General features: G+C 45.2%; 1 protein-coding gene across 1 annotated transcript in view; it reads right to left on the minus strand.

Annotated features, from left to right (window-relative positions):
• The window catches only part of LAMA4 (laminin subunit alpha 4), a 583,946-nt gene that overhangs the window by 297,690 nt on the left and 274,241 nt on the right, over nt 1–12,015 (minus strand). Inside the window, exon 10 of the mRNA XM_086926829.1 lies at nt 1,967–2,077. Within this exon, the coding sequence (XP_086782955.1) occupies nt 1,967–2,077 (111 nt within the window). The remainder of the gene's footprint in view (nt 1–1,966; nt 2,078–12,015) is intronic.

Consider the following 12,015-nt stretch of genomic DNA (forward strand, 5'->3'; position numbering starts at 1 on the left):
CTTTTGAAATTGAAAAGTGTTGCATCGTTCGCTTGCGGAGCGCATCCCCGACAGTGCGAGAAGTTTCCCGCCGCTACGAAGGTCGAGATCGTCGCAGTGCCTGACGCCGCTGCCAGAGCCGTCGCATCCTTCGTTTGCGGGACGCACCAGACCGGTGCGGGAGAATCGAACATCGCTGCGAGTGTCGTCGCAGAACCTGTCGTCGCTGGGTGAGATCACCGCACCGCTTGCTTGCGGACCGCATCACGTCGCTGCGAACATCGTCGCAGAACCATCGCATCGAGGAGCTGCGAGAGAGAGGATCACTGCTGGATCGCGCATCGTCGCCCTGGAGATCGTCGCAGCCTCTACGAGATTGTCGCATCGTGCCTTTTGCGAGAACAGACTTCCTACGGAACCTACGCATCGGAATCCATACAAGTGGCCTTCCTCCCCATACAGACCGGATTCGTCGCAACACGCCCGCTGCTGCAGCGGGGCTGTCGCATCGCCTCCCCAGGGTCTCAGGAGTGACGCATCGCTTGTTTTCCACCGCACCAGCTTCCTGCTTGTGGAACTTTGTTGCATCTAAAAGGTACTGTGAGTAAACGTGACGCAACTGTGAACTTTTCACGCATCTGTGGATTATTTTAACGCAACTTAAAGAACTTTGATTACAACCTGAAGAACTCTTTTGAAACCATATTCTTGAACTGTGTATGTTGGATTTTTGTCGTTTTGGTCTTGTGTAGTTTAGAATAATTATCTTTATTTTCCTAAACTGTTGTGGAATCAGTTTGTGGTGTTTTCACTGTGTTACTGTGAGTGTTGGTACAAATACTTTACGCATTGCCTCTGGTTAGCCTAGACTGCTCAGGCCAAGCTACCTAGAGGGCGAGCAGGGGTTATCTAGAGGGTTATCTCCTTGCCCTGACTAGAAGCAAGGGTCCCTATTTGGACAGTGGTACCTACCTCTGCTAACTAGAGACCCCCAGTTCTAACAGTTACATTTTCAGGCCCCTACATATCCATCTGCAAATACCGGTCGGTAACGTCCGAAATCGGCCGTTACTGACCGGTATTTGCCGTCCTGCATCGGGCCCTATATTGCAGTATATTCCTTAACCCCTTTGCTGCGGAGGGGGGGGGGGGAGTCCGTGGCACCGCTGTGCTCGTCATGAGTCACAGTGGAGCTGTGCTCATGACGAGCTGAGCTCGCACAGACCAACCGACTGATTAATTCTCCCGCACAGGCGTTATTAGCACCAAAGGTCTTAAAAATGGACAACTTTGGTTCTACTGATTGAATGTTTGTTATTTTGGTCTTGTTTTATTTATTACATTTTGCTCAGATCTTCTAACCTGATGTGGAATACTTTGTGTTTGATGTTTTCACTGTTTTACTGTTTGAAGTGTTGCATGAATACTTTACACATTGCCTCTAAGTTAAGCCTGACTGTTCTGTGCCAGTTATCTGGGGGTGAGCACAGGTTAATTTGGGGGTTTGCTTGTGCCTTATCCTGGCTGGGATTGTGGTTGCTGTCTGACCAGGACTCACACCTTAGTCAACCAGTAACCCAATTTCTAACAATAAAGTCCAGAAGTAAAAACCTAGTGGGTGTCACAGGTTAGAATCCACTTCCCTGCACTACCAACTATTTTGACTGAGTCAATGTGTCTGTCTTTATGTTTGTGAGTGACCTTTGGTAGTTGTTTACAGATTTAAGCCACAAGGCCAGAGCATGGTATGCATTAGGCATATTTTATAAACCTTTATAAAAATGCAGGAAACATGCATCCACAATTGTAATATAAAGTCACTTTGTTTTTCTCAGGGACTATTCAATAGAGAGAAAGACATTACTTTGGGGATAACATCAAGTACATGCCAAGGGTGCAATCAGTACACATTTTGATGAAATTCTTTAGTACAGATCTAAATTTTGTGCAAATATGGATAAATGGTAATAACAAGGATTGCACTGACCTGTATGGCGGCTGCATCCAATTCTGAGTGCAAACTTGATGTTTCGTTCTCGGCATGAGCAATTTGGATTGTTCTTAATACAGCGTGGTTATCTTTTTCTGAAAGCTTCACCTATGGGAGTAAAACAGAGAAAAATACTATGAATAAAGTTAATATGAGTTCAGGGGGTTAGTGCTACTTTAAATACAGTCCTAAGAGGTGCGTTATGGGTATGCCCCTATGATTATTCATTTTGTTAACAAATTGCTGTCTAGCATATATTATTGCTTTGATATGTAGGAGGTTAGTGAATCAGAAAGATAGAGACCACTATGTAAGACAGTCTTCTGTTTCTATATATAATGGTCAATAAGAAACACATTAACCAATTATCAGGGCCACAGAAATTAAACAATTGTGCATCTGTTGCATTTCTGCATACGTTTTAATATTGTGGAGGAGTGTGGCTCAATGGTTGGAGCGGCAGACCCTGATGCAGAGTTCTGGCCCGGGACCAGGGTTCAATTCCCGCCTCGGCGAGTCTTACGCTCAATTTCCTCGGACCTGACAATTCTCGCCTTGGTGCCTATTCTAATCATGGGCCCCACGCTGCAACTCTGGGCAATAGCTTGCTTAACCTCCACACCGGCCCCAACAGCGCTAGGATGCCTGGCTTCACCCTGGGGGTGCCCAGGAGTGGACACTTCACAGGGAAAGCCAGGAAGGGTCCCACAGCGGTATGAGTAATAGCGCCAGGAAACCGCTTGGTGACAGTGCGCTCTACAAATACCTTGACATTTACATTTATTTACATATATATCATATTTGTAACATAACTCCATCCATCAAATCTTTATTTCGGCATACAGCCATAAAAGAACAGATAAAAAAAGCCAAATCAATAAAAATATTATAAAATACATATAAATAAAAACAATCAGTAAAAATGTTATCTAAAAAACATTTTAATATACCACCGATCAGACGGGAACTTTCTGTCACGATAACTTTATACGGCATGTCAAAGACTGTGTAAAAGATAGGGAAAGTGCTGAGTTAGCCCCACATTCATAAAGTGTGACTTTAGCAGGGAAAGGAGAAAGACGTCAACTATGGCATGACTCCTAATGAACATGAAAATGAACAGCTAGTGGTATTTTGCCTCAGCTTCTATGTCACTTGCGTGGGTTGCTGGGGAACTACATTTATACCTGATTCGCCACATAGAATATAGGACCCTAGAAACAGCAAAAACTATATATTGATTTGTATCAGTTTGCAGAATCTTGTACACTTTCAAATGCTGCCTGGGTCCTAGACTGTGACAGACCAGAATTATCCATTTGGCTCTGACCTTCATTTAAGCTGGACAAAAGAAAAAAAGGACATGTACCCCTGATTCAGGCGAGGTTCCACAGCATGGGCATACTTGCACTATTGTTCTTATTGTGGGAGCCCAGCAGACAGTAAATGTATGCAGTTGCAGAGTACCAGCTCTAAACTGTATGATTAGCTTTCTAGCCAGTGCAGGTTAGATCTCGTCGCGATACTACTCTGCTTTATATTCATCCTTCCTCACGAAGAAGGTCTCCGCCAGGGAGCTCAAGGAAGACCTCGGTAGTAACATAATTCACCTCCCACTCTTTAGTTATCATTAGGATCAAATGTTAATAAACAAAGTGGCATGTGGTCCATTTGCAAATATTACCTGGTCACCTTTCACTTTTTGATAGGTATAATCAGTACTGATGTGGTGCTAATGAGGTGAATATTTTACCTAATGAGAGTGCATGTGTGTTATAATGGGAAATGGCTTCGACAACATATTCACAGAGTGTGAGGTGGCCTACCTAAATACATCTATACTCTGACATTTATCCTGTAATTGAAAGTATTTTTAAAAACAGGGTCTTAGGAGCAGGGATCCTCCTCGTGAGGGAGTTAAATTGAATTGGAAAGGAAAATGGCCACCTCTGTATTGGCTGGCCATGGTGTGTGTATCTGGTACTTTCTACTAGTTTAACTAGGGTTATCTGTGTTGAGGTAAGATCTAAAAACATTGTTTCGCAAGTGTCTGTGACTGCTCCAGTATTGTTCACTTCTGAGTGCTCTTCTCTCTTATGTACTGGTGAAACATGGTATGAAACCGGTGGTTGTAAATACAAATAAATACAATTAAATATGTTGTATGCCGTCAATTTTATTCACAGACCCAGGGAAACTGTCCCATTAATCCCACATTCACTCCACATCCACTACTAGACATGACGCAAATACTATTTGTTTTCTCATAGTTTGAAATTTTAGCAATTATACACTATAAGGGTGGGAGGGTAATTTCAGTTCTGTACTATTAGTACCTATAGCAGCTCAGATGTAAAAACCTCTGAAGGAAAGTTAATCTCTTTTAACACATTGAAACACTGATGTAATAACATACTTCAACAATTGTAATTACTTTTTTGTATGATTTTGAAACACAATAACATATAGTTAGCAAACGCGCTGAGAGAGCTTGGAGGAAGCAGTACTCGACCTCAGCAAGGGCCTCGTTTAGGCTCGTACTGCAGGGCTATAAGGCGCAGATTAAGTTGGCTAAGGCGGCTTTTCTGGAAACCACCTTGAACCAGGCGCCTAATAAATCTCAAGCCCTGTTTAAAATTGTCAGGGACTTGTCCCACCCCGTGTGTGTAGCCAACACGGTCTTTGCGTCGCAGGCCCTGTGCGACTCCCTGGCGGGTGCTTTTGAAGAGAAGACTGCAAAGTCTTAGAGGGCTTAAAAAACTATTTGCCCGCTGCCCTCGGCCTGGGTGCTCCGGTTAGCCCGTTCAGTCGACCCCAGTCGGGTGCCCCTGGCCCTAGTCTGGGAGCTCCGGACGGATCACCCAGTCGACCTCAGCCGATTGACTCAGCTCTCATACTGGGAGCTCTCGACTTGGGAGCTCCGGTTGGCCCGCCCAGTCGACCCCAGACGGGCGCCCCTGGCCCTAGTCTGGGAGCTCCGGACGGATCACCCAGTCGACCCCAGCCGAGTGACCCAGTTCTTAGTTTGGGAGCTCCGGATATCCTCTCCAGTCGACCCCAACTAAGACTTTTTCCTTGTCCCTCCTTTGAAGAATTCTGCAGCTTGGCACATACGGTGTCCTCGGGCTCTCCGCTCGACCCACTGCCTCCTAAATTCTGGAAGGTTTTCCATGCGGAACCTTTCCAGCCTTTGTATTCCATCTGCCTACAGTCTTTGGAGCTGGCATCTGTTCCCGAGTGTTGGAAGCTAGCAGTAGTGTCACCTCTGCTCAAGAAACCAACGTTGGACCCTGCCTGTCTTTCCAACTATAGGCCAATCTCTTTGCTCCCTTTTCCTATTAAGATCATGGAAAAATGGGTGACCCGCTCACTTTCTGGCTTCCTGGAGGAAATCGGATGGTTCGATGAGGCACAGTTTGGCTTCCGCCCTGGGCACGGGACGGAGACCGCACTGGTAACCGTACTGGACAATCTTCGTTCGCGTGTCGACAGTGGTCGGGCAGCCTTTTTAGTGCTGCTCGACATGTCGGCCGCGTTCGACACGGTTTGCCATCGGACCCTTATCAGGAGATTGGAGGAGTGTGGGGTCACAGAGGGTGCAAGAGACTGGCTAACATCCTACCTTGGCAGCCGGCAGCAGTTGGTTTCGCTTCCTCCATTCCGTTCTGAGCCACGGAAAGTAGGGCAGGGGGTCCGACAGGGCTCGGCCATCAGCCCTATACTTTTTAATCTGTACCTCCGCCCCCTGGTCCAGCTTATAAAATCTTTTGGTGTCTCGGCTTTTAATTACGCCGATGACACCCAGCTGGTCTTTTCTCTGGAAGGAAACAATGCGATTCCGCTGGAGACATTTCATCGCTGTATGGCAGCTACAGCGGACTGTCTACGGGCCAACTCCTTACAATTTAACAGCACAAAGACGGAGGTGCTCTACTGCTCCATAGACCGGATCCCGCGGGTACTTCCAGAGAACTTTTGGCCTGCCACCTTTCTTGAGCCAGTGTCGGCTGCGGAATCAGCTCGTAACTTGGGGGTGATCTTCGGCCCAAATTTACAGCTTGACATGCACGTTAATAAAACCATCTCTACGTGCATGATGCTGCTACGCATGTTGCGTAAAGTTCTGCCCCTTCTCCCCGCCCAGGCCAGGCCAAAAGTAGTTCGCGGGACCATACTAAGTTGTTTAGACTATTGTAATGCGCTACTTCTGGAGGCCCCAAAAAACCTGCTGGGGAAGTTACAACGGGTGCAGAATATGGCCGCCAAGTTGGCTCTTTCCCGCCCTAACTTTAGCTCTTCTACCCTAGCTTTAAGTGATCTACACTGGCTTCCGGTACACCTGTGTGTACTGTATAAAGCGGCGTGCCTGGTGTTTAAGGCAGTACATCAACAGGGTCCAGTGCCCTTGCAGAATATGTTTCCCTGGTACTCTGCTTCGCGGCCCCTCCGCTCTTCTTCGGCACAACTGCTTGTGGTCCCGAGGTTTCAGAGAGTCAGGATGGGTGGCCGCTCATTTAGTGTTGCAGCGGCCAAACTCTGGAACTCCCTGCCACTCTCCTTGAGAAGCCATAGGGACTACTTTCCGTTCAGGAAAGCGCTAAAAATGTATCTCTTTCCTAGAAAGATTTGAGCAGTGAAAAGTGTGAACGCCCGAAGTTCAAGCACCAGGATGCCCTTTGGGTGACAGGACTGCGCTCTATAAGTACACCTACATACATACATACATAGTCAAATAGTAACACAGTTCAGTTAGTTACAATTGCAATTTTTAAATTGAATTATTAAAGTCATGAAATATAGCAACAGAACGAGCGCTGCTGTCTGTGAGAAATGGCTACGTTACAGGTACTTTACTATATTGGGATTCTCTGTCTGTAATATTTTTAGTACCGTGTAGCAATGATTCTGTCAAGGGAAGAAGAAGCTTGAGAGGAGCATCTCCAGACTGCTGGAAAATTTGTAGACCTCATGGTTGACAGAGCAGAATCATGATCAAGCTGATGAAAATAGGCCTCAAGCATTGCTCTCTCTCTCTCCCAGGCGAACAGGATAGAGTTAAAAAAAATCTCCAGGCAGAAGATAAAAAAGCAGAGATTCCTAAGAATCTAGCGAACAATATCTACTCCACATTAAGAAATGATGTGGAACAGTCAAAATAGGAATTTAAATATACATGGACCATTAGAGAGCACAGTGTAAATGTAAAACGATACAATTTTAAAAAAAATAAATGTAACATTTTCACCTAAAGACTCTTTCTCTCCCTGACTTTCTTTCTCTTTCTTTCTTCCTCTCTTTCACTTTGTTATCTTTTTCTTTTTCTTTTTTTAGTTCTCTTTCCTTCCCTCTTTTTCTCTCTATCTTGTCTTTTTTTCTAGATTTTTTTTCTCTGTGGGGAAACACTTCACTGCAATCTGGTTCAATGTCAGCCTATTCCCTCTCCTTTCCCACTCTCTAAATCTATTTAATTCAGCCCTCGACAAAAATACATTTCTGAAGACCCCTAACATTACATTTGCTCAAGTGAAATTCTCCTGGTCCTGAGATTCAAGACTGACTATTTACACACGCATTGTGGCAGTTTTGGGCACTTAAAATTTAACTTGGGTATCTTAAAGAAAAATGTTCAAGTAATGATGAGGTTCAGTAATTTATTTCACATACTCTAGAATGGTTTAGAGAACCTGAGATGGATGATGTTCAGTTTCAGATCTCTTTATGGAAGTGCATGTCTCATGGCAGGCCGGGTGCCAGGAAAGTTCTAGTAGTGACCGCGCTTTATACCAAGCCCAAGTAAATGAAGGGCTTGTTACCAACGACCCCGCCTCCGCCAAAGCCAGCTTTCAGGACGGCATGAAAGACATCGCGGACTGGATGAAGCTCAACCGTCTGAAACTGAACTCAGACAAGACGGAAGTACTCATCCTCTGCCCGTCCACCTCCACCTGGGATGACTCCTGGTGGCCCTCTGCCCTGGGTTTCCCACCCAAGCCCACGGACCACGCACGCAACCTGGGCTTCATTCTTGACTCCTCCCTCAGGATGGCCAGACAAGTCAACGCTGTTACTTCTTCCTTCTTCAACACCCTCTGCATGCTCCGTAAGATCTTCCGCTGGATCCCCACTGGAACCAGGAAAACGGTCACCTAGGCCCTCGTCACCAGCCGTCTGGACTACGGGAACGCCCTCTACGTGGGGACCACGGCCAAAGTACAGAAAAGACTCCAGCGCATCCAGAACGCTTCAGCTCGACTCGTCCTGGACATCCTCCGACACAGCCACATCTCCGCCCACCTGAGGGACCTGCACTGGCTTCCAGTCAGCAAGAGGATCACGTTCAGACTCCTCACCCACGCACACTAGGCTCTCCACGACTACCGTAGTACCTCAACAAACGCCTCACGTTCTACACGCCAACCCTCCAGCTCTGCTCCGCCAGCCTCGCCCTCGCCACCGTCCCACAGGTCCGCAGAGCCACCACCGGAGGAAGATCCTTCTCCTACTTGGTGACAAAGATTTGGAACACCCTCCCCACCCACCTGCGACTCACCCAGGACCATCTCTCCTTCAGGAAGCTCCTCATGACCTGGCTTTTCGAGCAGTAGCGGCCCCCCCTTCCCAGCGCCTTGAGACCCTAGCGGGTGAGTAGTGCGCTTTATAAATGTGATTGATTGATTGATTGATTGAAGTATAACCTGGGATTAAAAAGATGACGTAGCGTTTGTTTAACCTTTTGGCCCACATCGTGAAGGGCGAGAGCAGACAGCTTCCAAATTCTTAGACGTCTTCAAGATGTTTTAAGGTGCCGACATTTTGGCGACGGAATCAACGGTGCAACAAATGTTATGATTATCACTCAAATGATAATTTTTTTTTTTTACAAAGCGAATGTCCTGCAATTAGATACATGAGTTATAAAGCCCCTTCTGTGAGGAATTTCATATAGCAGCAGCATTTGCTTTGGACCTAAATCAGTTTTTTATCTATCTCATATGGTCTTGGTTTGAGGGACATTGTGCAAATTTCCAATCGAGAAAATTATACATTTGTCTTGATAAAGATGGTGTAAATATATGAGTGCAATTGAAACGCGTCGACGCAGCTATTTGACACAATTCGGTAGTTGACTGGTCTAACTGATTCGTCCAAATGAGCGTGTATCGGGTTCCAGTCAACAATTTGTTTTTCCTTACGAATGTGTCACAATCTATGACAAATTGTATTGTCGGTTGTCTTTTTCTCTCGGGGGTGACTGTTAGGATTGATATTGGCTTATTGACCATTATCATCCAGCAAGGGATAGTGTATGATCTTGCCTTCTTATTTTATTTATTTATTTATTTTATTTATAAAGTTTTATATAGAGCGAACAAGATCCCGAAGGATATCAGAGCGCTTTACAATAAATTGGTAGAGAGGACAACATGAAATAAACATAGTAATTGAGAAAAGGAGAAATAAAACTAAAAACTAATGGGATTTGAGTACAGTGATATGTGTATGTTTGGCAGTGGGGATAGTTAGGTAAGTGCAGTGTCTGATGAATTACAGAGGATTTATGGACATTGGGAGGCTGATGAACTGAGCGGACCCGCACGTATTTGACCCTGTGACTATGGGGTCTAACACAGATTCCTGCATTGCGTACATGTATTAGTTCCCTGAGCAATGAAACGCACGGGAGGTAGAAAGAAGCAAAAACAAGCGCCGTCCAATCGGGCAGTTGGCCAATTATTGACAGTTTGTTTGTATATCCTGGCCAAATAAACAAACCCCATTTCCTGATTGTTGCAAATAAAAAATAAATGCAGTAAGACAAATTGAAAATTCTGTTAACGTTTGAAATTTGGGGTATGTTTGAGGGTACAGGCGGGAAATCATTATATTTATGTTTTTCATTGTGAAACCAAGAAAATGGCCGTAAACCAAAAAAAGAGATTGAAACTGGTAACTAGCTCCAATGTAACCTACTGTGGGGGAAGCGGACTGGGTGTATGTTGTCGGACCTGACAGACGCCTCAGTCCGGATTCCAGCAAGAAGCAGTCACGGACGAATAACAAAAAGAAAGTGCCCACCAATTAATTAAAGGACCCCGTGTAACGCCACAAGGAAACCATCAAGTCGGGATGGGCCGACCAAAAAGGAGGCAGGGCGGTAACAAATAAGCCTCATTTCCAATTGGAGGCCAGCTTTTGCATAAAGGATGACGCCAACCAATGGGATTGATGGGCGGGGCTTCAAGTCTCCTTCTGAAATTCCCTTGATCACAAACTTAAATTGTATAAAAAACTTTTTAAATAAAAATCATTCATATTGACTTCTACCTTTGATATTGATTTTCAGCTTATTGTTTGGGCTTTCTTTCTCTACTTTTCAATTTGTGGCTTTGTATATACAAAAATTTGCTTTGGATAGGATGTTATATTGTGTGCATCTGTGGGTTTTAATAACCAAGGAATAACTTAACTTTCATATATAAGAGTACCCTACTTCCTTTGGTTTAACAAAGGGGTCCCTCTCTCATTATTACATATAAACGACACATTGCCATGCCTGTATCAACATTGGCCCTAGATAGGAAAAACAGAAAACAGCCTTTACAACGAAGACTGAATCACGCAAGCCTTTACACACAAAGGCTTTATCACGCAAGCGTCTTTACGATGCAAGCCTTTACAACGCAGGATGTTACCACGAATATGCCTTTATCACGAATTTTGTTGAAAAAGCATGAATGTTAAAAGCATATGCGTGGTAAAGGTTTTCGTATTTCGTGGCCTCCTTTTACTGAGTCTCGCATTTGGTGTCACTGTATGCTCTTTGCAGTACTGTTGCTTTAACTAGCTCATGTCCTCTGCAACCAAACTTTGCTCTGTGATTTCTCTGCTGGGCAGCATTTCCGACATGCATTAGACTCAAATATTTAGGATTCCGTGGGCTCCTTTCACTGAGCATCGCTTTTGAAACTTTCAGGCGATTTTTCCAAAGAGATTTAATGGAGAATTTAAGGATTTGTGGGTCAGTTCTCACTATCTCGACGCTGAGAACCAACCCGGAGCAGAAGGCGAACAACTCCTCATGCATTGTTACGCAACTGTGGAATTATCATGGTGCTAGGTCTGCACCAGCAATAATATTGGACGCGCTTTGTGTTTTTAACCACTCGGTTCTGTGGTTCCGTGATTCTGAACCCGTTCAATAAAGGTCGTCGGATATAGACAATTTTGCTATCAGCGGACCGCAAATGACGAGTGCGGCATGCACGAGTGTTTTCGTCATAATCGATCAATGGAAACACTGCGTATTCATGGGTTTCGTTCGAACCCTTGGGTTCCATTTTGTGTACGGCAGCCATTTTATATGGTTGCCCTCACATAGGCTGATGACTACGGCCGAACGAGTCTTTGGGACACGTACACCTTTAGCTGACTTTTTAGTGACCTGAACGAACTGACTCCCTTGCCCGAGGCTGACCTCGTTGAGCCAGTTCCTTGTTAGGCAGCTGGTCAGATAGAGATCAAAGAGCAGGACATTGCTGAGTGTATGGTACATGAACACACCCTTCTATCTTGCTTGTTATCTGCTTCTGTTCATCGCTTTATGGCTTAATCATTGATATGGGTTGAGGTCTTTTATGATGGGTCCGTCCGGCCTGTTCGAGCAAGAATGTTGGATTTTGCCTAGTCATTTCTGGTGGGCTGGACAACGGAAAGTGGGACTGTCGTCATGCGATATGTTTGAAATGTCACCGTTCGATTGGTCAGTTTGTATGTAATTGATGCTAGCCAGGAATGTGATTTTTAGCATATAAGACGATGCTCCACTCAATGAATTTGTGCAGTCTCTAGCGAACCACCTGTGTTGTGCTTCGTAGACCTCTGTTCCTGGTTGCAGCCAATAAATTTGGTCTTTGACGTCACCAAGAAGTGTCCCGTGTCTCTGTTTGCCAAGGAAGGGGAACTCGAAGACATCCAGCGTTTTCCCTGGCGCCGCTGGGTTCTAAAACCCGGTTCTTCAGTTGGCGCCCAACGTTGGGCGACTTCAG

The sequence above is a fragment of the Lissotriton vulgaris genome, chromosome 6, assembly GCF_964263255.1.
Source record: "Lissotriton vulgaris chromosome 6, aLisVul1.2, whole genome shotgun sequence".
Lineage (NCBI taxonomy): Eukaryota > Metazoa > Chordata > Amphibia > Caudata > Salamandridae > Lissotriton > Lissotriton vulgaris.